Consider the following 27,930-nt stretch of genomic DNA (forward strand, 5'->3'; position numbering starts at 1 on the left):
AGTTATGCAACCAGCAATACAATGTTGATGGCTCCTTCGCCAAACTTTTAAAACTACCTGATTTTTATCTGCTCGCTAGAAGCTCTAGGTACCTACTTCAAATGCACCTCCTATTTAGAGACATTATTTTACCAATAAATCAAATCAGAACGCAACGTCTCTCCAGCGAATAGCTTTAAAGTATCTGCAGCGAAATTGACGAAATTAATTGCAGTGCACACCAAACAACTTGCTCCGTAATTCCTACTAAAATCGTTTTGAAATAAAAATAACTAACAGTTTTTTAAAATAATATATTTTTAAAACTCAACAATAATTATAAATAAATTCCCACTGGTCCACTTAAAATATTAAATGTATAAAATTGTTACGTTTTACGTAATATCTATGTCATTTTTAATCAATTTGTATAAATATTTAAAAAAAATATATTTTCTGTATCACATGGTACTCATAGTTTACTCTTCGCACTATTGTTTTCGGCGTAGTTTACAACCTCTTTCCACCACGGTGGTCTATTCATGTTGTAATCATCCTTGGTCATCGATTCTTTGAGACGTTTGTATACCTAAAAAAAAAAAGAAATAGAAACATTAAGGTTATTAAGAGGTCTTTAAAACTTGATAATATAAATAAGTAATTTTATTGTGTTGTGTGAAACTTTTCCAATGATTGAAATACCGCCAATTGGTTATATAGTACGTTAAGTCTTGGATTAAATATTACACACTACATACAGCGCTAAAATCGGCAACATTGCCTCTCCGATCTACTTAATTGTAATTCTCCGATCCTGTCCGATACCTAGACATAAAACGAAAACCATTTAGTAACACATACCAACGCATGGGATGTGCATCTCCGTCCGTCGATTTTTGTTTTTCTTACGTATACCCGGTTTATTTCTTATAATATAAACTCGATAAAAATACACTGACCTTTATAAGGCGGTGCATTTGTATTGGTTTGTAATAAAAGCGCATTTCTTTGATAAAACAAAAAATATACTCTTATTGAAAATAAAAAATAATTCCCAATAAAATAAAAAATAATTCTTTATGTCTTACAGAAATGACTCAAATATTTGACCTTCTACGGCTGAACAGTATCCCAATCTGTCATAAAAACTTCTGTGGACACATAAAAGAGTTTCTGCTGTAACAGAATTGGAGACTCATATTATTCGGTTTTTTAATTCATCCAAATTTTGGGCTCTAGCTTCAGTATGATCGTAGATGATGCTTTTTAAATTTCCCCCCCAAAAAAAGTCCATAGGTGTAAGATCTGGAGATCGAGCAGGCCACTTAATATCGCCTGTTCAACTGATAACTCAATTCGGGAAAGTATTGTTTTAGTACTCCCTAATTATTCGAGCGTTATGAACTGAACAGCCGTCTTGATGAAACCAAACATTTTCCAGATTTACATCAGGAAGATTGAGAATAGCGGGAAGAACATAATTCTGTAACAAATCGAGGTATACTCTACTATTCAAGCTGCCCTCAATAAAAAATGGAACTATTATGTGGTCTCCTAAAATGAGAGTCCAGGCGTTAACTTTTTGAGGACGTTGAGGTCGGTCAACAACACTTCTCTGCTAGTTTTCCCGCGCCCAATACCTCGTAATGGAAGCATTGCGTCTTCCTACTAACGAAACAGAAGATTCATCAGTGAGTAAATTGTTTTATTCGCTGATGAATCTTTTGATATTCACATCCTAAGCTTCCTCAATCTACATATACTTTCTACTTCTTGCTCATGTCATTTTCAAAAATTGTTGACACAAAGTGTTTTGATTATCTCTTTGTCTCTCCAAATATCTTTTTCTTTACCGAAATGTTTCCATTCTTCTCCAAATATCATTCTAGAAATTTAAATATCTTTCTCTCTTTTTTCAAATTTGGTTTTTCACAAATACCTTTTCGTTTTTCTTTCCAAAAGTCGTTTTCTTATACCAAATATCGTTTTTCATCTCCAAATGTCCTTCGTCCTAATGTATTTTTAGTTCTCCAAATGTGTTAACATCACTGCAAACGTTTATCAAATGTCCTTTTTTTTCTCTTTTTCAAATGTCATTTACTGTCTCGGAATGTTATTCTATCAATTCAAATGTCTCTGAATGTCCTCCCCTTGTTACATAAAAGCCTTTCGTATCTCTAAATGAATTTTCCTTTTTCTTCTTATGTCTTTATCTCTGTATAAATATGTTACTCCGTACACAAATGTCTTTCTCACTCTTCACACTCGTTTTACTCTTCCCAAATGTCATTATATCTTCCAAATCTCTGCCATTCCTTCCATAAATATTTCCCTCCCTCCCACAATTGTCATGTTTTTCTTTTTCTTTAATTGTATTTCTTTCTCTCTACAAATTTCTGTATCTCTATCAAGTTAATCTCAATAAAAATGCCATCCTCACTCTGCAAATGAATTTCTCTCTCCACAAATCTCATTGTATCGCCCAACGTGCTCTTTTCTCCCCAAATAACTTTATTTACTTACAAGTTTCTCTGTTCCTTTCCCAAAATTATGTCCTTATCTATCTTCAAATGCTTTTCTTTATACCCAAATGTCTTTATTTATTTACCAATGTCTTTATCCCTTTCTGAATGCGTTATTCTCTATAACAATGTCTTTCACTATCGCCAAATGTTATTAAATCTCTACAAATGTCTCTGCTTTTCACTTATTTCTCACCAAATCCCTCCCTCATATTCAATACTCTGAATAAAAATGTCCTCTTCCCCCTTCCAATATGCTTCACTTCTTCTAAAGTCATTCTGTCTCTTTACATGTTATTCTTTCTCATCGTAAATGACTTTATTTCTGTATTAATGTCTTTATCTCGGTCTGAGTTATTCTTATTACAAAATGTCTATCTTCCTCTTTAAATGCGTTTCACTTTCCCCAAGTATCATTATCTCTCTCCAAATGTTATTCTACCTCTTCAAAGGTCTTTCTGTCTGTCCTAAACACTTTATTTCTCTACAATTTTTTTTATCTTCCGGCAAATGCGTTACTTTCTCCTCATATGTGTTCTCCCTCTTCAAATTGAACTTTCGTTCTCCCAAATGTCATTATACCACTCCAAATGTCCTCCTTTCTTGACAAATTCCCTTTCTTAAATTCATTACCTCTATAAAAATGTCTTTTATTCTGTCCAAACCTCTTTTTTCTCTACAAATACTTTTATCTTCCTCTAAATCCGTTATTTGCTATGAAAATGTATTCCTACCTTTTCAAAACAGTTTCTCACTCCCCAATTAATGCCTTTCTTTCTCTACAGATGTATGTTCCTCTCTTTCTCCGAAAATTATCTCCACATATCTTCTTCTTCAAAACACTTTTTTCAATCTAATTATATTATCTCTCTCTAAACGCGTTACTCTCTCTACATGTCTTCCTTCTTCCTATTCAAATACGTTTCACTTTGCCCAAAATGTACCTAGTTCCATCTTTCTAAAGCTCATTATATCTATCCCAATGCCCGTTTTCTGTCAAAATATCTGTGTCACTACCCAATGACCATCTCTCTCCAAATGGCTTTTATCTCCACAAATCTCTTTATTTATTTTTTTAAATGTCTTTACCCTCTCTAAATGCATTGTTCTCTACACAAATGTCTTTTTTATACTTCCAATGCATTTCACCCTAAATGTTTCCTTTTTTCCATGAAAGTCTTTATTTCTCCACCAATACCTTCATGTTCCTCTAAATATGTTAATTTCTTAACAAATGACTTTTTGACACTTCCAAATGCGTTCCGCTCTTCACAAATGTCATTTATATTTTCAAATGACTTTCTTCCTCTTCAACTATCTTTATTTTTCTACAAACGTCTTTTTTTCTGTTGTTTTCTCCCGATATGTTTACACTTTTTTAAATGTTTGTTTTTCTTTTAAAATGCCTTTTTTTATTTCCCCAAATTTTATATTTCTACCGATATCCTCTTTCACTAAATCCGTTATTCTTTATACAAATGTTTTCCTCACTTTGTTTCGGAAAAGTGGAAGCATATATCTTCCAAAATTGCTCAATTCTTCTCATTCCCCGATTACTTTATCAAATTGTTAGGGTTCGCAGGTTTTGGCATGAATGCATAATAAAATTTAAGTGAAATTACGAAAAATCTGTATAAAGAAAAATGCAGTGCCGAAAAAAGCTAATTTAATTTCGCCTCCGCCAAAATTTAGACTGTCAAACATTCGTTATGCAAATAATAATACACTTATATCGATGGCTCCTTCACCAAACTTTTAAAAATTCCTGATTTTGATGTGTATTATAAAATATCGTTTTAAGTCAATTTTTTGGTATTTAAAATTTATTTTGGTGAGAATACCATAAGTCAAAATAATTCCAAAACTTAACACTTTCGAATAACTTACTTGTCCGTCCGAAGAACCCAAACACGATCTTAATATAAAGTCCGGCACTGCAATGGCGTCTACCAGACCTACAGCATCGTCTTTCAGATCGGCGCATAATTTTAAAATCGCGTCTTGGATTAAAGTCGGCGCTAAGGCATTTGAAGCGAATCCTCCTTTAAATAGAGTCGCCATGTGCCATTTTTCTATAGACCACAATCCAAAAAGTGACAAGATCTTCGTGAGAACGGCCTTTATAGCATGATCGTCGGCTTCGGAGATGGTCGCCAACATTCTTTGCAAGAAGAAATGCTAAAACAGATTAAAATAAAAGTTAATAATTAAACAATATGTCAATTTTTTTGATTTTGTGCATGTGATATAATTTAATTTAAAAAACATTCTGTATATGAAACAGAACAGTAGGTAATATTATTTCATAATAAAACATGTCTAATAAGATTTATTCAGTATAAAACTTGCGCGTGTGAAAATATTGTAAAGCATGCTAAAATAAAACCAGTCCATGTACAAGGAAAACAAAAAATTGATCATAACTGTTATTAATCATAATTGATCATTAAAGGTCCCATGCACAAAATCTTCACACATGTCTATATCTATTGAAAATATTCAATAATGCGTAAAAAATGCCAATGATTATTGAGAACTAATGTAAAATTAACAATTTCAAAATCATAGTAAAACTAACCTGAATAAATGCTATTCCTAAACTCTTCCCGTAGTACACTTGACTGTTATTTTTGGCTTCGAACAAATCCTTTCCAGCCTTCAACTCTTCCCCTACTTTGTCGTGAGTAGCTTTCAATAGATATACAACTATCCACTGGAATGTTTTGATAATACCTATAAATTCATAAAAAATATTATTATTGGTCTAAGTCTTGTGGAGATCATCTGTTTTTCATTTAAACACACTCTGACGAGTTTCGCTGTACTTACAGACAGTGGTAGGCCGAAGATACACTCGAAGACAACAGAGTTGGGCCAAAAACTGTGACAAGGGCCCATAGATGGATTAAATACTAAATGGAAATTTGATGGAAGTGTTCAAGAACCCATTTTTGTAATTAAATTTACAGATTGCTGCTATTTTTTTACTAAAAGTTTGCATTTAAATACATTATGACTGGTTTTGATGTACTTATAGCTCATCAGACAGTGGTAAGTCGAAATTACATTTGAAGACAGAAGAATTAACCTAAAAACACAGGCTCTATCTACCTTGAAAGGTGTAGAATTGAACAGAACTTTACATCTTTCAACCATACACTGTTAAAATTTGTAGTACATATAATATTTTCCTTAAACTTAAAACTCTATCACCAATTTATTTAATTATTGATACCCACAAGGCTCCTTCGATATAATTGTGTTTTTTTTTAAATTTATTTGACCCTAAAGAGTCAACAAGAAGCCTAATAGCAATATCATGCTAAATTATAAATCAAATATACAAAAACTTACTTTCTGGATGACTAATTTCATCGGTTCCTCTGGCAGTGAATCTACTATTCTTCAAAATGTTCAAACCGTTCGATAAGAAATCAACTGACCGCAATGGAGTAGATATTTGTCTACCTTCAATCATTTGTGGGGCTATTTTAAGAAGCCAATTAACGGTCTGTTGAATCAGCACGTGGTTTTCTCCTTCGTACGTCAAATTGGGATCAAGTTCATTCCTAACATCTCCCAAACCAGCCGCTAAAAGAAATATTCTTCATTATTACACAAAACTATTGTGTAAACTAGTAAAAGAATTGATTCACTGTAGAAATATTGATAATCACAATAAAAAAGCAAGGATAGTAGTGAAAAAATTTATTTCCAAACTGTACGTGCTCAACTAAGGCATCTATATAATGTTTTTTGTGATACTTTACTGACAATCGATGGGGCTCCATTTTGTAAAAGTATTTTAAATCATTTTAATAATTTTAAAGAATTGAAGCATTGGAAATGTGGATTCATAGACAGATGCTGAAGGTACCTTTGACAGCAAAAAAAATTAACGAGGAATTACTAGGGAGGTTCAACAAAGATAGAGAATTAGTTAAGATTGTTAAGCACCGGAAAATGTCTTATCTGGGACATATAGCGAGAGGAAGTAGTGAGAAGGCCGTAACGTTTTAGGAAGAAAACAGGTTTCTGTTTCTTGGTTAAAGAACATTCATTAATGGTCTCAGATATCAAATGCACGACAATTAATCCATGTGGCAGAATATCGAGAAGCCCTCGCAATGGTGATCGGCGAAGTTGGAGAATTCTGATATGGTACGTAAAGAACATTTTAAATAAAAGTAATAACTCTTTTTCAATTCGCACCGATTTTTCCAATTCTACTTTGAACAATGCAAAATTTGTAAAGGATATAATCTTTTAGCAAAAGCCGCTATCGCTTTATTAAATTAAATGGCCAAATATATGGCCTAGGAGGACAAATTCGTTAAACTTCCCGTGCTCGAATCTGTATCAATAAAGTGTTATGATCATTTCGGCCTAGCCCAGCCTCATCAGACACTTTGGGCTGATACAAATTCAAACTCGGAAAGTCCAACGAATGTCTCCCAAAACTTCACTACAACAGTAGTTAGCTACAAAGGCGCCACCTGCTTTGGCGGCCGTGAACGAAAACGATATGATAATATCGTTTTCTGTATCCTCTGCGCTATGAGAAATGTGTAAAGGATATAATCTTTTAGCAAAAGCCGCTATCGCTTTATTTGTCCTCCTAGGCCATATATTTGGCCCCAACAGTAAATAAAAAAATAAATCCTAATGATCATAAGGTTACCGGCCTATAAGTGATTGTAGTTCCGTGGAATGTTGCTAATCATCTAAATACTTTAATTCCAGTAGGAACTGCAATAATTATTGTAGCCGATGTAAAATATGCTCGTGTATCAACATCTATTCCAACAGTAAATATATGATGGGCCCATACAATAAATCCTAATAATCCAATTGCTATTATAGCATAAATTATTCCTAAAGTTCCGAAAGCTTCTTTTTTTCTTCTTTCTTGTCTTACGATATGAGAAATTAGACCAAATCCTGGTAAAATTAAAATATAGACTTCAGGATGTCCAAAAAATCAAAATACATGTTATCTTTAAAATGTTATTTTTAAATGCCATTTAATTTAATAAAGCGATAGCGGCTTTTGCTAAAAGATTATATCCTTTACACATTTCGCATAGCGCAGAGGATACAGAAAACGATATTATCATATCGTTTTCGTTCACGGCCGCCAAAGCAGGTGGCGCCTTTGTAGCTAACTACTGTTGTAGTGAAGTTTTGGGAGACATTCGTTGGACTTTCCGAGTTTGAATTTGTATCAGCCCAAAGTGTCTGATGAGGCTGGGCTAGGCCGAAATGATCATAACACTTTATTGATACAGATTCGAGCACGGGAAGTTTAACGAATTTGTCCTCCTAGGCCATATATTTGGCCATTTAATTTAATGCAAAATTTGTATGGAACGTTGTAGAAATAGATGCATAGCGTACATTGAGGGAGGTAAAAGTAAATGGGCAGCAAGAAGAGTCCAAAATGGATCATTCTGATAAATTTTCATAAGAAAATCAACGCTTTTCAAGGGCGTATATGAGCGAAATAAAGGATCGCAACGTATGAGAACTCGTTGGAAAGGAGATGTCATCTATGTCAAATGTCACATTTTTCGTTACGTTCCGTGTCAGATGTCACATTTCTCGCTAGTCGGTGACTCGCCGCAGAGTTGGTGCTGCTTTGACACTAATATGTAGCTTTAAAAATCAAAAATTTAACATTAAACGTGAAAACCGACGTGGTGCCTGAAGTTTCACGCAAAATGGAACTAAAACTTGACTGAAAAGGGTAACACTTGTTTCTAACGACATCTCATACGTTGAAATCCTATATATCGTTCAAGGATTAACTTGAAAAGCATAGAAAATGACTAGAAGACACCTTAGACTTTTTGATGGAGATTTACATGAGCAAAAGGACTCATTTTAGTCTCGTTCTCAAAGCCAGATGAGTTGAACATATAAATACGATCTGTATGAGCTTACACATCAATTTTAGTTTAGATTTCAAATGGTTTAACACTATAAATAGTTTTAAATCGTACTATGTGACAAAGCTGTCTTCACAAAGAAGAAAAACCGAAGATTTATCACGACAAATTTCATTTAAACTTCGCGATTAATTATTAACAAAATCTAAAGCAGATATATAGGTTAAATTAACTAAATGTCTAATTTACCATGAAGATAGCCGTGTCCGCCGCAGCACTCTCTGCATTCCTGTACGGCGTCCTTCATTATCCATCCAGCCATCGGTTTTGCCGCTGAAGAAACACCGTGAATTTCGATTCCCATGTCAGGTGCATTCGGTAAGGAGGTGCCCAAAATGTTGTTCATGGTGAATTCATAGAACTTTTCTGAGAAGTACGTGTTGAAGTTTCTTAGTACGTATGCTGCTGCTAAGTAGGGTATTAGCCGAAGTTGCTACAGAAAAGAAAGCTTGTGAGATTATGAAACAAAAGCGGAGAGCTTTTACTTTCTTAATAATAAAGACAAATATTTTATGCAAAGCCTCGTGGCATAAAACACAAGAACACATTGATAAGTTGTTAAAAAGATTATGTCCAGTTTGTCATTTTTTGTTTAAGGTTTTATATAACAAAGTATATTTATTTCGTATGGTGTCAGAAGATGACAAAAAGAAAGCTACTTACATGACTTTGATATTCTAAAATTGGCATCTCTTCTTTTCCATTTGGACCAAATTGTTTCCTCACTGCTGCATACCGGATCGCTATAGTAAGAGCTTTTGCACCCAATGCATCAACCATAGCAGCAATATTTACTCTTCCCGCCGACAGAGATCCTAACGCAGCTCCGTGTCTTCTATTCGGATCTTTAATCGGAGTTATGTAACGACCGTCTTCAGACACGTCTGCTATTTTATTGAGTAGGTTGACTCTTGGAATTTCGTAGTTAGTAAATTGAACAAACCTGGAATAAAGGTTTGAAGAAATAATTTTAGGAGAGAAGGTTTTTACGAAGGCTTACCCATTATCGATACCGTTCAAACCGATCTTTCCTCCCATATCTCCAATCTCTAATCCTGGATACGGTAGCAGCGTCTTGGGATCACGGAACGGTACTATAAAAGCGTGTAAACCGTAATTGACGTTGTCTAAAATTAATTGTGCGTAAACAGTTCCAAACATGGCGGTCTGGCCCAATCCACCAGCCCAGCATTTAGCAGCTTCAAAATCGGGTGAGTTGAACACAAAAACTTGCTTCTTTTTGTCGTAAGTAGCTGTTGTGCGCATGCCTCTTGTGTTACTTCCGTGTGCAATTTCAGTCAAACAGTAACAACCGAAAATCTAAAAGATCAATTTCAACTAGTTTATTTTCTATCACTAAAAATTTTTCTACAACTTTCTAGATTTTACTATGATACAAGCCAATACATGGTTTTGAAACTATTTTCTTGTAGAATTTCTTTGTTATATCCTAAATTTAATGGGTATAAACCAAAATTTTATTTGAAAATACGATAATGGACGAATAAGACGTTGAAAAGGGGAAAAAATAAAATGATATATGAAGGGTTCCATGTCAAAACTCGCCTTGTCCACTTTAAGTTGATTACTATTTCACAATTCGCGAAAAACGTTTTACTATAGTTAAAGCCACAGTTAGAATGCAGTGCAGGTAAGATAGACAATGTATTTCTTACGGGAAAACGGCCGACCACGTTGCCGGTTTGCCCCTAGCGGCACATCAGGACCGGATTTAATAATCATAGCACTGGAATATAGCGCAGACAACAAGTGCCTACGGCTATGGAAAATACTATCATTATTGTTTCAACTAAAGCATAATTCAATCATCGATGTATAAATAAGAGAGTTCCATTGTCGAACTGAACAATAACATGAAGAAAAATACTATAAAAAAAGTAAAATATATCAAAAACTCATTGTCGATAGCTTAACTATATTTATCAATTTTCAACAGCTTCCATTGTAAACCCATTCTTTGGTAAATAAAAATCATTATAAAGTCATTAGGAGAAGCGAATAAGTTTTAATCCCCATTGTCAATGCAAAGCAAACATCTTTGTCGATTTGGGTACTGTCCATTAGACCAAAAACTTGGCAAAAACTATGAAAGCTCAGTTCTATTTCATTTTTGCAGGCGGATGAAAGTACCTACATCATGGAGCAGTTGCCAGTGTCTGCCGTGAAATTTAAACAGAGGTCCAGCAAGGCGAACTGAAACTGGTACAAAAAGGAAAAAAAAAAACAGTTTCCAGTCCAACGCACGTGAGAATAGTTACGATGAGGAAGTGAAATCTCGAATAAGGAAAATTGTCCATGATTTTTTTTTTTTGGAAATCATACCACCAACCGTCGACAGCATAATGAAAAGAGTGAAGGATGATGTGAACCTACCAGATTTTTTAAAAACAAGATTTCGTATGCTCTTAAAATACATGGGTTTTGAATATGGTAAAAGAGGTCGAGATTCGATAATGATGAAAAGAAAAGATATCATATCCTGGAGACACAAGTACCTCTAGCCCAGTCTGGTTATACAAAAATCATCGACTTCACGGCAAAATGTTTCGCAGACATCTGAAGCTTTTAAGACATAGGTGGGGGTTACTAGATGACGAATAGATAAAAAGATACTCCTATTTTTACCTTGCGTTTTTTTTAAACAATAATTTATGGTCAGAATTTGATTTTTTATCTATAAGTTTTTTCCCTTATAATTTAAATAAACAATATTTATACCATTTTTTTATATCAAGAATATCTTTATTTTCCCGTTTTTTCAATTAAAATTGATAAAAAATTTACGGAGATATTTGCAAAAAAGCAGTTTTTTTGCACTAATTTATAAATTTAATTAATTTTTTTATTAACAAAATAAAATGTTATTAATGCATTTCAACATTGAGGAATTACCGTCCTTTAAATTTGTCCGAAATTTCCCCCCGATCGGTCAAATAGTTTAAAAGTTATTCAATTTGTTTATCCCTGGGACTAATTATTTAAACTATTGAGCTTGCCCTATGCATGATGCTAGACACATTCAGCAAATTTCAGAGGATTCTTTAAGACTTAGACTATCTCAGAAGTTAAATGAATATTGAGTTTTCATCGAAATTATTTACAAAATAAACGTTTGAAAAAGGGGTATGTTTTTTACTTATAAACAATTGTAATAACTTCTATATTTTTCAAGCTACAGACTTGTACGTACAACCATTAGATAGCTGTTAAAAAACTCACATTTAACAAAAAAAATAAACCTTCTATGAACAATAGGAACGGAGTTAGCGACAATTTTTTTGTTAATTATATCTCCATTGTTTATAAACATTAAGAAGTAAAATTTGCATAAATTTTGAATGAAAATCTAAACTTTCTATTGAATTTTATAGCTATAAAATTCATCAAATTTTTCGAAACTTAAAACCTTTCGAAACGAAGTTACTTTCGAAAGATCGACATAGGAAAGTGGGGGGAAATTGTTTTAGCTCCTCGCTGCAAAATTTAATAATATGGTTACAGATTTATCATTCAAAAGCTTCAACGGTTCTGTAGGAATTTTATCAGGTCCATTTGCTTTTCCATTTTTAGCGTTTCTTATTGCGTATTCTACTTCTTCTTTCAATATGTCTGGCCCAGTTGCATTGATTATCTGTGTTAAGTTGTTTCTATCGTCTTCAAATAATTCATTCAGGTATTCTGTCCATCTTTTTATTTTGTTCTCTAGATCTACAATAAGATTTCCATCTTTGTCTTTAAGTTTACCTATTTGGCATTTCTTTATGCTTCCTGTTTTCTGTATCTCTTTTACTTTTTTGTGCATATTGAACGCATCGTACTTTTTCTCATAGATTTCCATTTCTTCACATTGTTCTTTAATCCACTCCTCTTTGGCTTCTTTTATTCTCTTTTTTATGTGTTTATTTATTTCTTTGTATTTGTCTGGGTAATTCTTCATCTTTCTTCTTTGTTCCATCAAGTCTAGTATATCTTGTGTCATCCACCCCTTATTCTTTGTTGTTGTTTTTGTAAGATGTTTCTTTCCTGCTCTTTGTATAGCTGTATTTATGTACTTTAATTTTTGGTTAACGTTGTTTGTATCGTTAATTTGTTGCTGCACTGAACGGAGGTTTTCATTTCTTTCTTCTCCTGTTTCTTGTCGTATATTTTTGTTTCTAAGTTTATTTAAATCTAGTACCTTTCTGTGTGGTCTTCTAATCTTTTTTGGTCTCGCCTCTATCACAGTAACTACCGGGTTATGATCAGAGCCTATATCAGCTCCTGGGTACGTCTTAGTACATTTAACAGCATTATGATACCTCCTTGCTATCATAATGTAGTCTATTTGATTTCTCACTGTTTTTTCTTTGGTATGTTGTGGAGATGTCCATGTATATAACCGTCGAGGAGGTAATTTGAAAAAGGTATTTGTTATTACGAAGTCTTCACTTTGGCAAAATTGAATCAATCGATCTCCTCTGTCATTTCTGTTTCCAAGCCCATATTTTTCTACTTGTTCTCCTACCTTACCTTGACCCACCTTGGCATTAAGATCGCCCATTAATATGTTAATGTATGGAAAGACTGACTTAATAAGTGAAGACAAACAACCTGCAACAAAAAGGTTCAGACCTGACAGTGAAGTCGAATAAATGAACCAAATTTTAACTTTTAAACCAATGTATGTAAAGAAAATAAAAAAAGTAAACTTCAATAAACATTGCAAAATTTAATAGGCAAGTGATGAAAAAATCGACTTATTTTATCAAAGCGGCAAGGCAGATTAGATTAAAATTGTATCATATTTGTAAGAAAAATAGAATAAAAATCAATATTGTTAATTATAAAAATACAAACAATTATAATTAATATAAGGAATATAATAATATAATGTGTAAAAAATTACCTGAAATTTAATTTATAAAATATATGTATAAGTATTATTACATCATTGATATAAAATGAAAAAACATATGTTGATTTTCCGGGATTTCCGAGATTTTTGGGGGGTGAAAATTATGTCATCATTATTAATACTGCGACAGACTATTCGAGCAAATTAAAAAAAAAGTATGTATTTAGGGTGAATTTCAAATGGACTCAATTTTTCCGTGTTTTCCCATATTTTCCGGCCAGTGAAAACTATGTAGTTATTCATATTTCGACGAGCTACCCCAGAATAAAAAAAGAGGCTTGCAGCTGCAAAGGAAGCCAAGATAATGTAAATTTTTCCTACGTGTTGCAATTTGAAGTTCCGATGCCGAAAAAAAACGGAGCTGAAACAGATATCCTCTCCACTTTCCTATGTCGATCTTTGGAAAGTACCGTCGTTTCGAAAAATTAGATAAATTTTATAGCTATAAGTTTCAATATAAAGTTTAGATTTTCATTCAAAATTTGTGCAAATTTTACTTCTTAATGTTTATAACAATGGAGATATAATTAACAAAAAAATTGTCGCTAACTCGTTCCTATTGTTCATAGAAGGTTTATTTTTTTTTTGTTAAATGTGAGTTTTTTACCAGCTATCCAATGGTTGTACGTACAAGTCTGTAGCTTGAAAAATATAGAAGTTATTACAATTGTTTATAAGTAAAAAACATACCCCTTTTTCAAACGTTTATTTTGTAAATAATTTCGATGAAAACTCAATATGCATTTAACTTCTGAGATAGTCTAAGTCTTAAAGAATCCTATGAAATTTGCTGAATGTGTCTAGCATCATGCATAGGGCAAGCTCAATAGTTTAAATAATTAGCTTTAGGGATAAACAAATTAAATAACTTATAAAATATTTGACTGATCGGGGGAAATTTCGCACAAATCTAAAAGATGGTAATTCCTTGATGTTTAAATGTATTAATACCATTTTATTTTGTTAATAAAAAAATTAATAAAATTTATAAATTAGTGCAAAAAACTGCTTTTTGCAAATATCTCTGTAAATTATTTATCAATTTTAATTAAAAAAACGGGAAAATAAAGATATTCTTGTCGTAAAAAAATGACATAAATATTGTTTATTTAAAATATAAGGGAAAAAATTTATAGACAAAAAATCAAATTGTGACCATAAATTATTGCTTAAAAAAAAACGCAAGGTAAAACTAGGAGTATCGTTTAAAAGCTTCAGATATCTGCGAAACATTTTTCCACCTTTTTTTTTTAACCAGACTGGGCTACTCAGAAAAATAAAAACATTGAGGAAGAAGGATAATGTAAACCTTGTTTAAATACCGATGAGTCTTGGACTAACATCGGTGCTTCAGTCAAAAGGAATGGAGGGATACAACGATCAAGAATCCACGACATGTCTTCATAAAAGGGCTCTCTACTGGTCCAATACTCTCCAAAGTGGGAGTCTAGTAACTTCTTGACGCCCTCAACTTTCTTTTGTATGTACTGCCACACCTTTTTGAATCTCAACAACCTCCATCTGGGTACTCGTTGATCATGTTTAAAAATTGGTTTGCTTCCTCTATATCGCCGTTGTAGTTTTCCTCTCGCCTCTAACATTTATTTTGTCTTTATTTTTTTTAATTATAATTCTTTTGGCAGTTGAAAACTTGAAATGCCAGGACTGAACATCTTTCAAGTATTGCTGTGCCACTTCCTTCGGGACTTTATTCCACAAACAAAACGTTTTCAAGTCGTTCGTGTGATCGATATTATAATAATTGTTCAGTGACGCGTACAAAATAAAAATTCTGTGTTTCTATTAGTCGCTCGGATAAGGCAAGTATGGAATGATGCTTGGATTTTCTTATGCTTTTAACGCAGGATAAACGCAGTTTTGGCAAGTGTTAAGTGACTTAATGTATAGGTGGTTATTGATAGATGCCATAATCACCCGTACATTATTTCTCCAAAAATTAAATAAAACCAATATACACTGTTAAAATATTTACATAGGACAAACAGGGAGTCGCTTTAAAAAACGATTACCAGAACACAAAAATCCATTTGAAGTCTAAAAGATCTACTCCTAATACGCAATTCTCATTTTAGAAACCAGAAAATAATGTAACAATTTTGATAATATCGACAAAAGTCTCCATATCGAGTTCGATATTATCGATCTTGCGAAAATAGATCTATCGAGAATGCTAGAAACTGCAGAAATGAGAATACTCGGAAGAATTACAGGAAAAACGCTGAGAAACCAAATAAGGGGTGACATGACTGCATATTCTAAGCGGGGTTTGGGAAACAGCTACCCGGTAGGATTATAACTTACGGAAAAAAATATTTGACTACCAGTAGCGTGGCCAAACTTACAAACTTGGAGAAATTTCATACAGAAGTTTATCCGTACAGGGTATAAGATAGTGGGCACTAAATGGAAAAAAAGTATGGAACAACCACATCAGTAGAATGGCTGACACAAGAGTCGTTAAAATAGCAAGATACAATTTACCAAATGGTAGAAGAAGTATCGGTAGACCGCGCAAGAGATGGAGTGACGATCTTCCATAGAGGCAACATCCGCCAATGAACAAGCATAGTTGCTTTTGTAAAGAGAAGAAACTCAAGAATAATATACTTATATATATAGATATATATATATATATATATATATATATATATATATATATATATTATTATATATATATATATATATATATATATATATATATATATATATATATATATATATATATAATTATATAATTATATAAAGAAAGGAAACATAAAGAATGGATGAATGAGGAAATACTACAGTTGATGTGTGAAATAAGGGTACACAAAACAAATAATCCGATAAGATACAAAGAAACAGATAAACTGATAAAAAAGAAAATAAGAGAAGCTAGAGAAAGATGGCTAAGTGAGCAATGCCAGGAGTTGGAACAACTGGAGCGAAAATATGACTTTTTTAATGTACACAAAAAGATTAAAGAAATGACAGGAAGGAGAAGAACAACACAGACAGAACAGATCAACGATACAGATGGTTTACTCATAACAGATTTACAACAAAAAATAAATCGATGGACAGAATACATATCACAACTTTTTGATGACAAAGATAGACAAGAAATCTCAAACGAATATACAGATGATACAGGGCCTGATATAATCAGAGAAGAAATAGATTATGCAATCAAACAAGCGAAAAGTGGTAAGCCCCCGGTCCTGATGAAATTCCCGTAGAACTGCTCAAACTTATGGACGATGAATCTATTAAAATACTCCTAGATCTATTTAACACAATATATAGAACTGGAATAATACCTAGGGAATGGCTCCGTTCGACCTTTATACTACTGCCAAAAAAGGCAAATACAAGGGAATGCAGCGAATATTGTACGATAGCTTTGATGAGTCATGCTCTAAAACTGTTCCTGAAAATAATCCATAATAGGATCTATAGGGAATTAGACGTAGACATCAGTAACACTCAGATGGGATTCAGAAAAGGGCTGGGTACAAGGGAGGCTCTGTTTGCAATGAACGTTCTCTCACAGAGATGCTTAGACATGAACCAAGAAATTTACACCTGCTTTATTGATTTCGAAAAGGACAAAGTACAACATGAACCACTAAGACAAATTCTAATAAAGAAAAATATAGACAGCCGAGATATTCGAATTATATGCAACCTATATTGGAATCAAACAGCAAATGTGAAGGTTGAGGGTAGGCTAACAGAAGAAATTCAAATCCGTCGAGGAGTCCGGCAGGGATGCATCTTGTCGCCACTTTTATTTAATCTGTATAGTGAAGCTAAGCTTGGTCTGATAATAAATGGTGAGACGATCAACAATATAAGGTATGCTGACGATACGGTTCTCCTAACGGGAACGCTAGTAGAACTACAACATCTCGTTCAAAGTCTCAATATATACTGTGGCGGTTACGGCTTGAAAATTAATTTGAAAAAAACTAAATTTATGGTAATCACGAAATCAAAGAACATCAGAGCTAATCTTGTAATAGACAATACAACGATTGAGCGTGTGTCCTGTTATAAATATCTAGGTGCTTGGATCACAGACGATACTGATCAAACAAAAGAGATTAGATGTAGAATAGAAATCGCTAGATCAGTCTTTAATAGAATGCGCAAACTCTTTTGCAATCGTTATATCAATATAAAGTTACGAATACGAATGCTGCGGTGTTATGTCTTTTCTACCCTGTTGTATGGAGTAGAGGCTTGGACACTAAAACAGTTGACCACAAAAAACATCGAAGCTTTCGAGATGTGGTGCTATAGGCGCATTCTCAGAATATCATGGATGGACCGCGTCACTAACACGCAAGTACTCCAAACTTTAGACAAAAGATGCGAAATTCTAAATGAGATAAAAACTAGAAAGATGGAATACTTGGGGCACATTGTGAGAGGTGAAAAGTACGAACTTTTAAGAAATATCATGCAGGGCAAAATTAAGGGCAAAAGAAGTGTGGGAAGAAGAAAAATATCGTGGCTTCGTAATCTACGTGAAAGATGGCTAAGTGAGCTAAGTGAATGGTTCGGGTGTAGTTCGATTGAACTTTTTAGGCGCGCTGCTAACAAAGTCGCAGTGGCCATGATGATTTCCAATCTCCGCTAGGAGTGGCACGAGAAGAAGAATATATATAATTATATATATTATATGTTATATAATTATATTATATATTATATATTATATAATTATAATTACAAATAGAAAAAAAATCAATAGAATACTTACAAATGTATTCACCAGTGAAAGGAAGAGATGAAGAAAAAGTCGGAAATTTTTTGGACAAATTCAAGTTAATATTATCTAAAATATAAGTATAATTGAACAGACAATCAAATTCCATCAGGCATGTAAAAGTTTCACATACTATAAAAACATACCATAAATATTGTAGCAAACAATAAAATCACTAAAACCATTTAAATACTGCTAATTGATGTTGTTATTCAGTAATTATTTTGATCGTTTGTATTTACAAAAACACTTACCATCAACATTAAAAGTTATTATTGAAGGCACTGTTACGTCACGTGCTTTTTTATTATCGACTTTTTTAGCCGCCTTGTAGCATAATTAAATGGCTCGAATTACATAATTAAATTAAAGAAAGCCCATAAGTTTGGAGCAAAATTACTTTCGTCACCAAAACATTAAACTCTGGTAAAAAAATTTAACTTGGTAACAAACTTTATAATGATGTAATTAGTAGTCATTATATGCAAATTTTGTCAAAGTACCAGCTGGCTTGGTATTTATATTTAATGATGAAAATTTTCTAAGAAGACTAAGTTTATTTTTACCCTATTACGAGCCAAACTCAAGAAACAGAAGAAATGAAAAACGAAACGATGGACACCATAGAAATAGTTCGCCATAGAAAAATATGTTCGATTGGAAATAACTTATATTTAGTTCAATGTCAAGACGTGATTTTATAAAGCAAATTAATAAGTGTATTTGCAAAAACAACATGTTAATTTACACGTACGCGACATTATAAAATCAGCGTGAATTGTTTAATTAAGCGACATCCGAAGAAGAAATCCGAACTAGCACCATTTGACATTTCAATCATATTTTGTTCTTCAAACGATACATTTAATTAATAATACTGTATTATTCAACTTTTAAAATAGCGACATGGAATGTTAGAAGCATGTATGAGCCTGGTAACTAAGGAACATAGAACAAGAAATGATGCGACTTAAGATCGACATATTGGGCATAAGTGGCACAAGACGGCTCGACTCCGGCGAACTAAATACAACCAATGGTCGACTTTTCTACTCCAGTAGTACCGACAGCCAACATCGGTATTGATTAGCAATTAATGTCAGTAAAAAAGTTGCAAAATCAGTTGTACGCTTTATACCAATATCGGAAAGAATTATGCTAATACAAATGATGACAACACATGGGAAATTAAACCTTATTCAGATTTATGCGCCAACCGCCGATAAAACAGAGGAAGAAATTGAAAAATTTTACGATGACCTTCAAAAAACCCTACAAAATACAACATCTAGAGATATAACAGTAGTCATGGGTGATTTTAACGCCAAAGTTGGAGAAGGAAGATGTGAGTCTATGGATATGGACTCGGTGTTCGAAATGAGAGAGGAGAACGCCTTATAGAATTCTGCCTAGAACATAATCTTGTGGTAATGAATACTTTCTTCAAACTGACTAATCGACGCCTTTACACTTCGCCAAAATCGCCAGCTGACAAGGTCGATAAAATCGTTAGAAACCAAATTGACTATATTTTAATAAACCACAGATACCGAAACGCAATACAATCGGTGAAAGCGTACCCAGGTGCAGACGTGGCGTCGGACCACAACCCTCTTATAGCAAAAATCCAACTTCACTTAAAAAAACTACAAAAGTGATAAACTAAACATGCCAAAATTAGAATCAGAAGACGTCAAAGAAAAACTGAAACAAGAAATTAATGCAATCCTAGAATCCACACCGGAATCAATTGATGGTGATGTAGAACAACAGTGGCAATTCTTTAAAACTGCAATTATCGAACCAAGTCGCAGAGAACTCACAACAACCAGATGCAAGAAAGGAGATTGGATGACAGAATAAATCTTGGAAATGATGGAGGACAGAAGAAGGCAAAAGAATATCAACATAACCCAGCATCAACAGCTGCATAATCAAATAGGAAGGAAAATAAGATGAGCTAAAGAGACTTATTTCGCTGGAAAATGCCAAGAAATAGAAGACTTACAAAACAAATATGATAACTTCAAGCTCCATAAGAAAGTTAAAGAATTAGCTGGGGTAGCAAAACAAAAAACCTCAAGCATACTAATGGACAAACAAGGAAACATTTTAGTGGTGACAGAACAAAAATTAGGAAGATGGAAAGAATATATAGAGGAATCATTCCATGAACAGAGACAGGAAAATACATATGAAGATAATCAGAGTAAAGACGAGGGACCCGAAATAACAAAGTCAGAAGTTATGCATGCAGTAAAGTCCATAAAAAATAATAAAGCTGCTGGTTCAGATGAAATACCAAGTGAATTGCTAAAACTGGTCAATGAAAAAAACCTTGATCGTTTAGTCCAACTACTGAACACAATCTATTCCACAGGAATCATTCCACGTGAAATGATGACATCAACATTTATTTGTCTACCAAAGAAAGTAAATGCCAAAGAATGTAGTGATTATCGAACGATCAGTCTAATGTCCTAATGTCTAAGACCTTTAATGAAATCTAAAAATATTGAAACGTCTATTTGTGCTTCAGAATTATTCTTGTGTTCAAGAGTAGTTCGAAAGTGAATTAATTTTTGATTTGCAATGTCTTTTTTAAAAATATCGAGCTTGCGACGGAATGAGGACACAGTTTATATCAGATCACATACTAATTTCTCATTTCCTTGTAGTTCGTTACTGAGCACATTTAAATATTGCCAAATGTCTTTCAGGAAAGCCACAGCCAACATAGTTCTTTCGTTTGCCAGGAACTCCAAATGCTTTATTGCTTGATAGAAAAACTTTGAACTGCCTGTGCTGAAGAGCAGAACCACACCTCATAAAATTAATTAAGTTGATCAAGTTGTTCATTACCACTTTCAGTGTCACTAAGTTTTCTACATAGGGCTCCCTGGTGAATTATGCAATGATAAGATATTAGTCCAGGTTTCTTTCTTTTGATTAGCTTTAGACCCCCTTTACTTGTAGACCATAGCTGTCATGTCATTTGTCATGAACTCATCAAAAGTCTGGAATAAATCTTCTCCACGAGTCTGGCCTTTGAACGGGATAGCAGGACATCCGCGTGTTTTGTTTATTTTGAAACAAAAATAGAGGGAAGATGCCTCCATTTACTTTTCTTGGACTTGCAGGCAGACGAAATCCTTATATCCATAGTATGGAAAGCAATGCAAAAGACGCATAAGTAATCGATTAGTTATGCAATTAAGAAAATATATAAGAATACAATAATCAAAATAAAAAATTGAAACCAGACAACAAAATAATGTCTCATAACTAAAAGTGTCTCATACAAGAATGTTCTCTTTCACATACCTTATTTAATATGGAAATTAATTTAATATCAAAATAACCTATACATACCTTTCCAGCTTCAGCATCATCGATGAACTGTTGGTGTCTCTCTGTACCCATATTCATTATTGAGCTAACAAACAAACTGTTACCGACCGTGTGTTTTACGTAGGCCGATGCTATCGATGACGTTAACACCCTAGAAAGAGATGATGGTCGTCGTAAGTTTTGCAGCACGTAAGGCCACGACAGAATATGGTTTTGTCCTTGATCGCACGATCCGAGAAACGCTAATCTGCGCTGCTCGTCTCTGGGTAGACTGGTGAGGTTTTCCTTATTGTGCACAGGATTACTTTCCAGCATTTTGTACATTTCATTCTGAAAAGAAGAACCAAATTTGCAATTGGAAAATTTATAAAAAATGTTGGTTTTGTAAAATGATTAAACATAGTACAACAATTTATTGTACCAAAGACTGGACCAGTCGAAACTTATGTGTTTAGTCACCGATTGTCGCGGTAGTAGAGAAATCTCACAAAAGATCGACTGTTTTCTCGACTACATCTCTACCATTAAAAAAAGCGATTTTGAAGTTATACTTCTATACGCACGGTCGGCGTTGGAAATTTGCACGGGAGTGAATCTGTGAAACCATTACATATGTAAGATAATGAGTAAGAGAGAGACATAAGATATATTTTCTCTCTCTTCCTCTCTCGAGAATAAAAATGTTCCTTTTGTATATATATTTAATATTATAAATATATTATATTATATATAATATTAAATATATAATATATATTAATATTATTATTTATGTGATATGTTTTGTATTATTTATTAAATGTTCATAATTATATTAGTCTTTTGTATTTCAAAATAATCACTGTATGACAGACAACTGTCAATTTTAAAATCCGTTGGTAGCATGTCTAATTGGCAAATCTTTTACGTGTTTTGTTCATACGCTGGTGTACGTGAGTTCGAATCCCAATTATGAATTTCCTTTTTTATTTTTGAAATATTTAAAAACCTCACGTTAATGTTATTAAATATATGTAATATACGCAAAAATGCTAAATTTTAAAATAAAATGAAAATTTTCAACATAATCCGAGTTGTTGGTTTTTTATTTTTATCTTCGTAAAGTAAGTTATGTATATTGCCAGTTTTAAATACTTATGAATATTGCATTTTAATTTGTATTGTATTATGTTGCAGTGTATTGTATTGTAATTTTTATATTAATAACAAAATAAACAATGAATTTTACTGCAGAGTATGTGTAAAAATTTTTTTTTGCATTCAACTCCTTTTATACATATATGAAAATAAAAATATATATTTTCATTAACATATTGATACAATCCTATTTACTATACTCCTATTACAGGTCAAATTTTTATATACAGCAAACGATGCGCCATATACCTATATACCTAATTCTTCTTATGTGATTGACTCCCATATAAATTTGTAACGGCGAACGCGTGTATAGAAGTATAATTTCTACCGGCAGTCCCACTGGACTGCCACACCCGTTTTTTTCATATAGTTTTAGTCGGTATTTTATAGTTTTATAGGAAGTAATTAAACAATTGTATACTGTTGTTTGTCTGGCAGGGTCAGTGTCACGAGAAAAAATCTTATTTGCATGGACTACAATGGCTTTTGATACAGTTGATCATCAACCATTTTTGGAAACCCGACAAGATTTCGGAATCAGAGCTTATAAACTTTTAAAAAGTTATTACTATTTAAATGGGAATAAGCCACAATTAAAGGTCAAAGTACGTTTATTGACGTTTCGATTTCCACTTCGGAAATCGTTCTCAAAATACAAACATTAGTAACGATTTCCGAAGTGGAAATTGAAACGTCAATAAACGTACTTTAACCTTTAATTGTGGCTTATTCCCGTTTAAATTATAATTACTTTAAAATGCCACAAGAAAATAGCTTCAGAACAATGTTTTAAAAAGTTATTTACGATGAAGAGTCCGATATACTACAAGATACTGTACTTAGTCCAATACTTTTTCTATAATATAAGTATATCAATGATTTACTTGCAATAAATACTCAGAGATAAATATTAAGTGATTTGCAGATGACACAGTTGTGTTTTGTAGGTATTTGTTATACTTCGCAACCATAAAAGAACACAGTGTGATACACAAGTTTCCAGAAATATAACAACTGCTCACAAAATATACAAGTTTTAGTATATATCACATAATTCGCATATTCACGTATTTAATTCACAATATATTTAACTACACCACAAGAAATGATAGAATAATGAAAAGAGCTGGGAAATCACGCAAAGAATCCAAGGCGTAAAACAAAAATTTAATATTTACCTGATCAATAAAAGAATATATAACAAAATGGAAGCAAGATATAAAGATAATGGAGATTTCGTTATATACCCATTAACGAAAAACTACAAGAAAGCGGATTCCGTGATCAACGAAAATCATCAATTATTCATTTATAAAGTAAATTGCACATTACAACTCTCATTAGAAAAAGTAACTCAAGTGATATAGAAAACTTTTCATAACAAGAGAATTTTTAATTAACACAGTAACAGTGAAAGCTCCCATTATAATATATAACGAACTCATCAAAAATGTTACGATTACACAGTTTTGATAAGATATTTAAAAGTTTTGCTGTATACTTAATTTCAATGAATACAAGAACTACACCGACTTTAATATGAACCAAAATGCATGAATTTTAAAAAATAAGAATTATTTGAAAAGTTTTGAAAATTATTGATAGAATCTTTGGAACAGCACTTACCATATAAGAGTATAAGATTTGGCAGTTTATCTACCCAATAGAGCTAATTTTCTACAGATTTTCATTCTTGGGTACATTTTATCCCAAATGTACCAACTTTGGAACACTTTTCGTCTTAAATTACAAAAAGACTTGCCCTTGGGGCCACTTGAATTGCTTTACCATCAAATGTTTTAGTTCTAGACTTGGTCACAAGAGGCCCTAGAAGCTCCTTACTTTTTACCATAGGAGATATCATGCTAAAGAAGTATGTGCTGTAATCCTTGACTGGTATTCGCTAGAGTAAAAGACGAACCCTTCTCTTCAGACACTTCACTCACACTCAACTCACTCCACACGAACTTTTTTACTGTGGGGGATCTTAATTGCGTGTCATATGAAAGTCCTGGGAAACGAGACCTTCACTATATAATAGATTGGTAAAGGTAAAAATCCCAGAGCTTTTAAAAACATTTGTCTGCCAGTCTGCTACAAAAATCAATTTAAAAGTTGGGTCACAAGACAGGTATTTAGTGATTGATTCCATAAAAATCTGTCCCAGAAGTGACGAAGTTTTTGAAAAGCTTCAACTTGCCCAATGAGAAGTTTTACTCATTCTTAACAATGCTCCAGGCCATCCAAATGAAAAAGAACTTAGATCAAGTAATGGGAATTTCCAAACCATCTTCCTACCACCAAATTGGACATCTTTATTGCAATTGATGGATCAAAATGATGTCATACATATTATTGCAGTAGCCAGAGTCTCAAAAAATTTATTTTGAAGGATGTTGTTTTCTCTCTCGCTCAAGTTTGGAGCTCTGTTTCACCTGTATCACAAGAAAGAGGTTTTGAGACAAGTAAAGAAGATTTAAATTCTTGGTTTGAAAGGACTGAAGAAACACATCAAATTATGACAGATGAAGGAATATGTGAAGCAGTAGAAGAAGATGAACAACGCCTAGTAGAAATATTGGAGACACCAACTTCCACAACCATAAAAGTAAAACCAGATAAAGTATTTAATTGTTTCAATACCTGTTTAGGCTGGAGAAAGTGACATATCTGCTAAGAATATAATTCTTCGCAACATGTGAGAAAATGTTTTTAAACAAGTTGAACAAAAACAAACCAAATAGTACATTCCGATTGAAGATTGTATCCTTATCTAAAACTTGTTCTCAAAAATTATCTGTATTTAATTATAAAATTATGTAAAAATATTAATATTAGCTAATTTTAAAGCTAAATCAATCTATTTTGAATTTAGATTAAATAGAACGAAACAAAGGAAGCTTCTAGTACTATTTAATGCGTTTAGATATAAAATGTTTTCAATTGGTGAGCAAAATTATTGATCAACAATGTGCAGACTTGATTACAATTGTTGTTTTAGGTTTTTATGTCAACAAAAAGGATAGGAAATCAATTTAACATTTCAATGGAGTAGACGTGGACATTGTCTAATAAAGACGTATCATTGCATCCTTTCTTGTATTTTCTTCAGTGTTCTGAGAAATTTTTTGCATATATAAATATGACTTCCATGATGACTATCATCTAAAACAATTATTGAAAGCATCTACTGAGTCATTGTACAATTGATTTTTGATACAATTGCAATTGACTTTTGAAATTCATAACGAACTTTGGAATTTAATATCTCAAAACTAAACAAACATGTCAAAAACAGAAAAATATCCAATAAAAAACAAAAAATTGCACAGATATAAAACCTTACTTCTGATATTAAGTGCAATAGGTGATACCCAAACAATTAGATAAGAACATTAGGTGAAACTGCCATGAAATGACTTCTCAAATGAAAATAGTAAAAGTCTCGAATTTTAAAGACAAATAAATTAAGAAAATTGTAAGGTGCCTAAAACATATAGCTGTGATAGCACCCAATAAAAATCAATTAACAATTCATCCAAATAACAGAAAGTGAGGTATTATATTCTGTAAAATTGTCATTAGAACGATATACACACAGACACCTTGTGGAAACTTTTCTGATGTTGTTGCTGCATTAGGTAAAAATGTTATAAATTAAGAACAGAGATTAAATATGTGAAGAAAGAAACCTACCAATGTGCCAATATTGGAACTTGGACAGTTATGAATGTTCAACAATTACTAAGAGAGGCGCAGAATAGAGATCATTTTGATGGAGTGATCACAAACCTGCAGTAATGGAGTGCATTAGAAGAAGAAGAATGTCCGTAAGATATATCTAAAGAAAAAAATCTGTCAAATATCAACACATCAATGCAAATATAATTTTAAAAATGTTTGAAAACATAAATCAGATTCTATTCCTTAAAATAGTGAACTAAAAAAGTTATTTGTGTCCTTGCTTAACAATCAACTCTACCCATCAAGTCCATGCATAGAACATCCAAAATAACAATCAGATTGGAACTGCACCAATGAAAACAATAAAAGTGGTTAAATAAGTATTCTATAATAGATCGATATCAGATTATTCAAATGACTATGAGAAGCTTGTGCCAACATCTTTAACACTTTCACTGCTGAACTTTATTTCAGAACATCCTCCTGTGCAGAATGAACTTTGCAATATGCAGATAAAGCCAAATGGTGCTGTCCGGACAGACTGAGAAATAAGAAAGGTGCTATGTGGTGGCTTCCTTAGCAAAAGTGTTAAAAAGGAAGCTCAAGAGTTTCGTTTATAACAGCTGTTTAACTTGATCTATACATACTATGACTCATTTTATGATATTTGTTATTTTTTTAGCTCTCTTTATATTTTAGCATGTTATCTCTGTGATAGATTAAACTTAATAGTTCATCAAGATATTTAACATTTATGTGTGAAAGATAATGTTCTTTTATATTATTTAAGTCAATAAATGGAATATTATCATGCTATATATTGTGTTCCAAATAAAAAAACAGTCCTAAAATCCTAACAATACTGAATTTTCTAAATTTTTCTTGTGATGTTTTCTATATATATATAATTTGTTCTTTTTGTGTCAGACAATGTGTAATCTGTGAATTAGACAACTAAATGGCATACATTTTATGTTATTGACTTTAAGCTGAGTTGACTTCAAAGAACAGAAGTAAAGAAATACAGTTTATCTGGCTTTTGTTATAATTTAGTTGTACTATGTTTGATTAGATTACTCTTTTATCTAGGCAATGTGGACTTAAGAGATTTATACCTATGTAAAAAATGTACTTCTTACCTGATAATTGATTCCATCTTCAGTTTCAATGAATAACTTCAATTTTTTCCAGTCAAAAGACGTTTTCTTACGATAGATATCAAGCGGTCCTGGTTTAAAATCCTCTATGAGATGAGACATGGTGCTAAAAAATCTGCCGCGGAGCCACAGGGTGACAATCGAAACTAATTCTTTATGTAATTAAATTAAAAGATAACACCATTAATTATAAACAATATTTCACTGATAATGGATAGTTAAAAGGTTGAATACTTGTTTTAATTCTAATCTTATAAGATAAACTGTACGAACTTTGGTCCCATAAAAACTGATGAGTAGGGATCAAAAGTTGTGAAACGTACTGCATTAATAATATCCACTGACCGTTAACCTTTGAAACAAAAAATTAATACATATAACTTTCCCATTTTAATTAAACGTTTAGTTAAAGATGTTATTCGTGAATTCGTGCAGTGTTGACGTTCTTCTTTTAATCATTTTCGAC

At 32.6% G+C, this 27,930-nt stretch overlaps 1 protein-coding gene across 1 annotated transcript; it reads right to left on the reverse strand.

Annotated features, from left to right (window-relative positions):
• Positions 1-278: 278 nt before the first annotated feature.
• Positions 279-27,897, reverse strand: LOC140436345 (peroxisomal acyl-coenzyme A oxidase 3-like). Its single transcript, XM_072525073.1, has 9 exons — positions 27,447-27,897; positions 21,508-21,816; positions 9,450-9,769; positions 9,113-9,392; positions 8,639-8,882; positions 5,856-6,092; positions 5,080-5,234; positions 4,389-4,679; positions 279-568 (listed from the first exon to the last, which is right to left on the reverse strand). The coding sequence occupies exons 1-9, from the start codon at positions 27,564-27,566 to the stop codon at positions 452-454; spliced, it is 2,073 nt and encodes a 690-aa protein (XP_072381174.1). The 5' UTR covers positions 27,567-27,897; the 3' UTR covers positions 279-451.
• Between the last annotated feature and the right edge of the window lie 33 nt (positions 27,898-27,930).

The sequence above is a fragment of the Diabrotica undecimpunctata genome, chromosome 3, assembly GCF_040954645.1.
Source record: "Diabrotica undecimpunctata isolate CICGRU chromosome 3, icDiaUnde3, whole genome shotgun sequence".
Taxonomy (NCBI): domain Eukaryota; kingdom Metazoa; phylum Arthropoda; class Insecta; order Coleoptera; family Chrysomelidae; genus Diabrotica; species Diabrotica undecimpunctata.

Bases quoted from the DNA above. Each gene is read 5' to 3' on its own strand.
- LOC140436345 (XM_072525073.1), bottom strand. From the start codon at position 27,566: ATGTCTCATCTCATAGAGGATTTTAAACCAGGACCGCTTGATATCTAT. The intron at 21,817-27,446 runs GTAAGAAGTACA...TCTTCTTTTCAG, and splicing joins AAGATGGAATCAATTATCAG to AATGAAATGTACAAAATGCT. The intron at 6,093-8,638 runs GTAAATTAGACA...TATTTCTTTTAG, and splicing joins CGGACACGGCTATCTTCATG to CGGCTGGTTTGGGAGATGTT.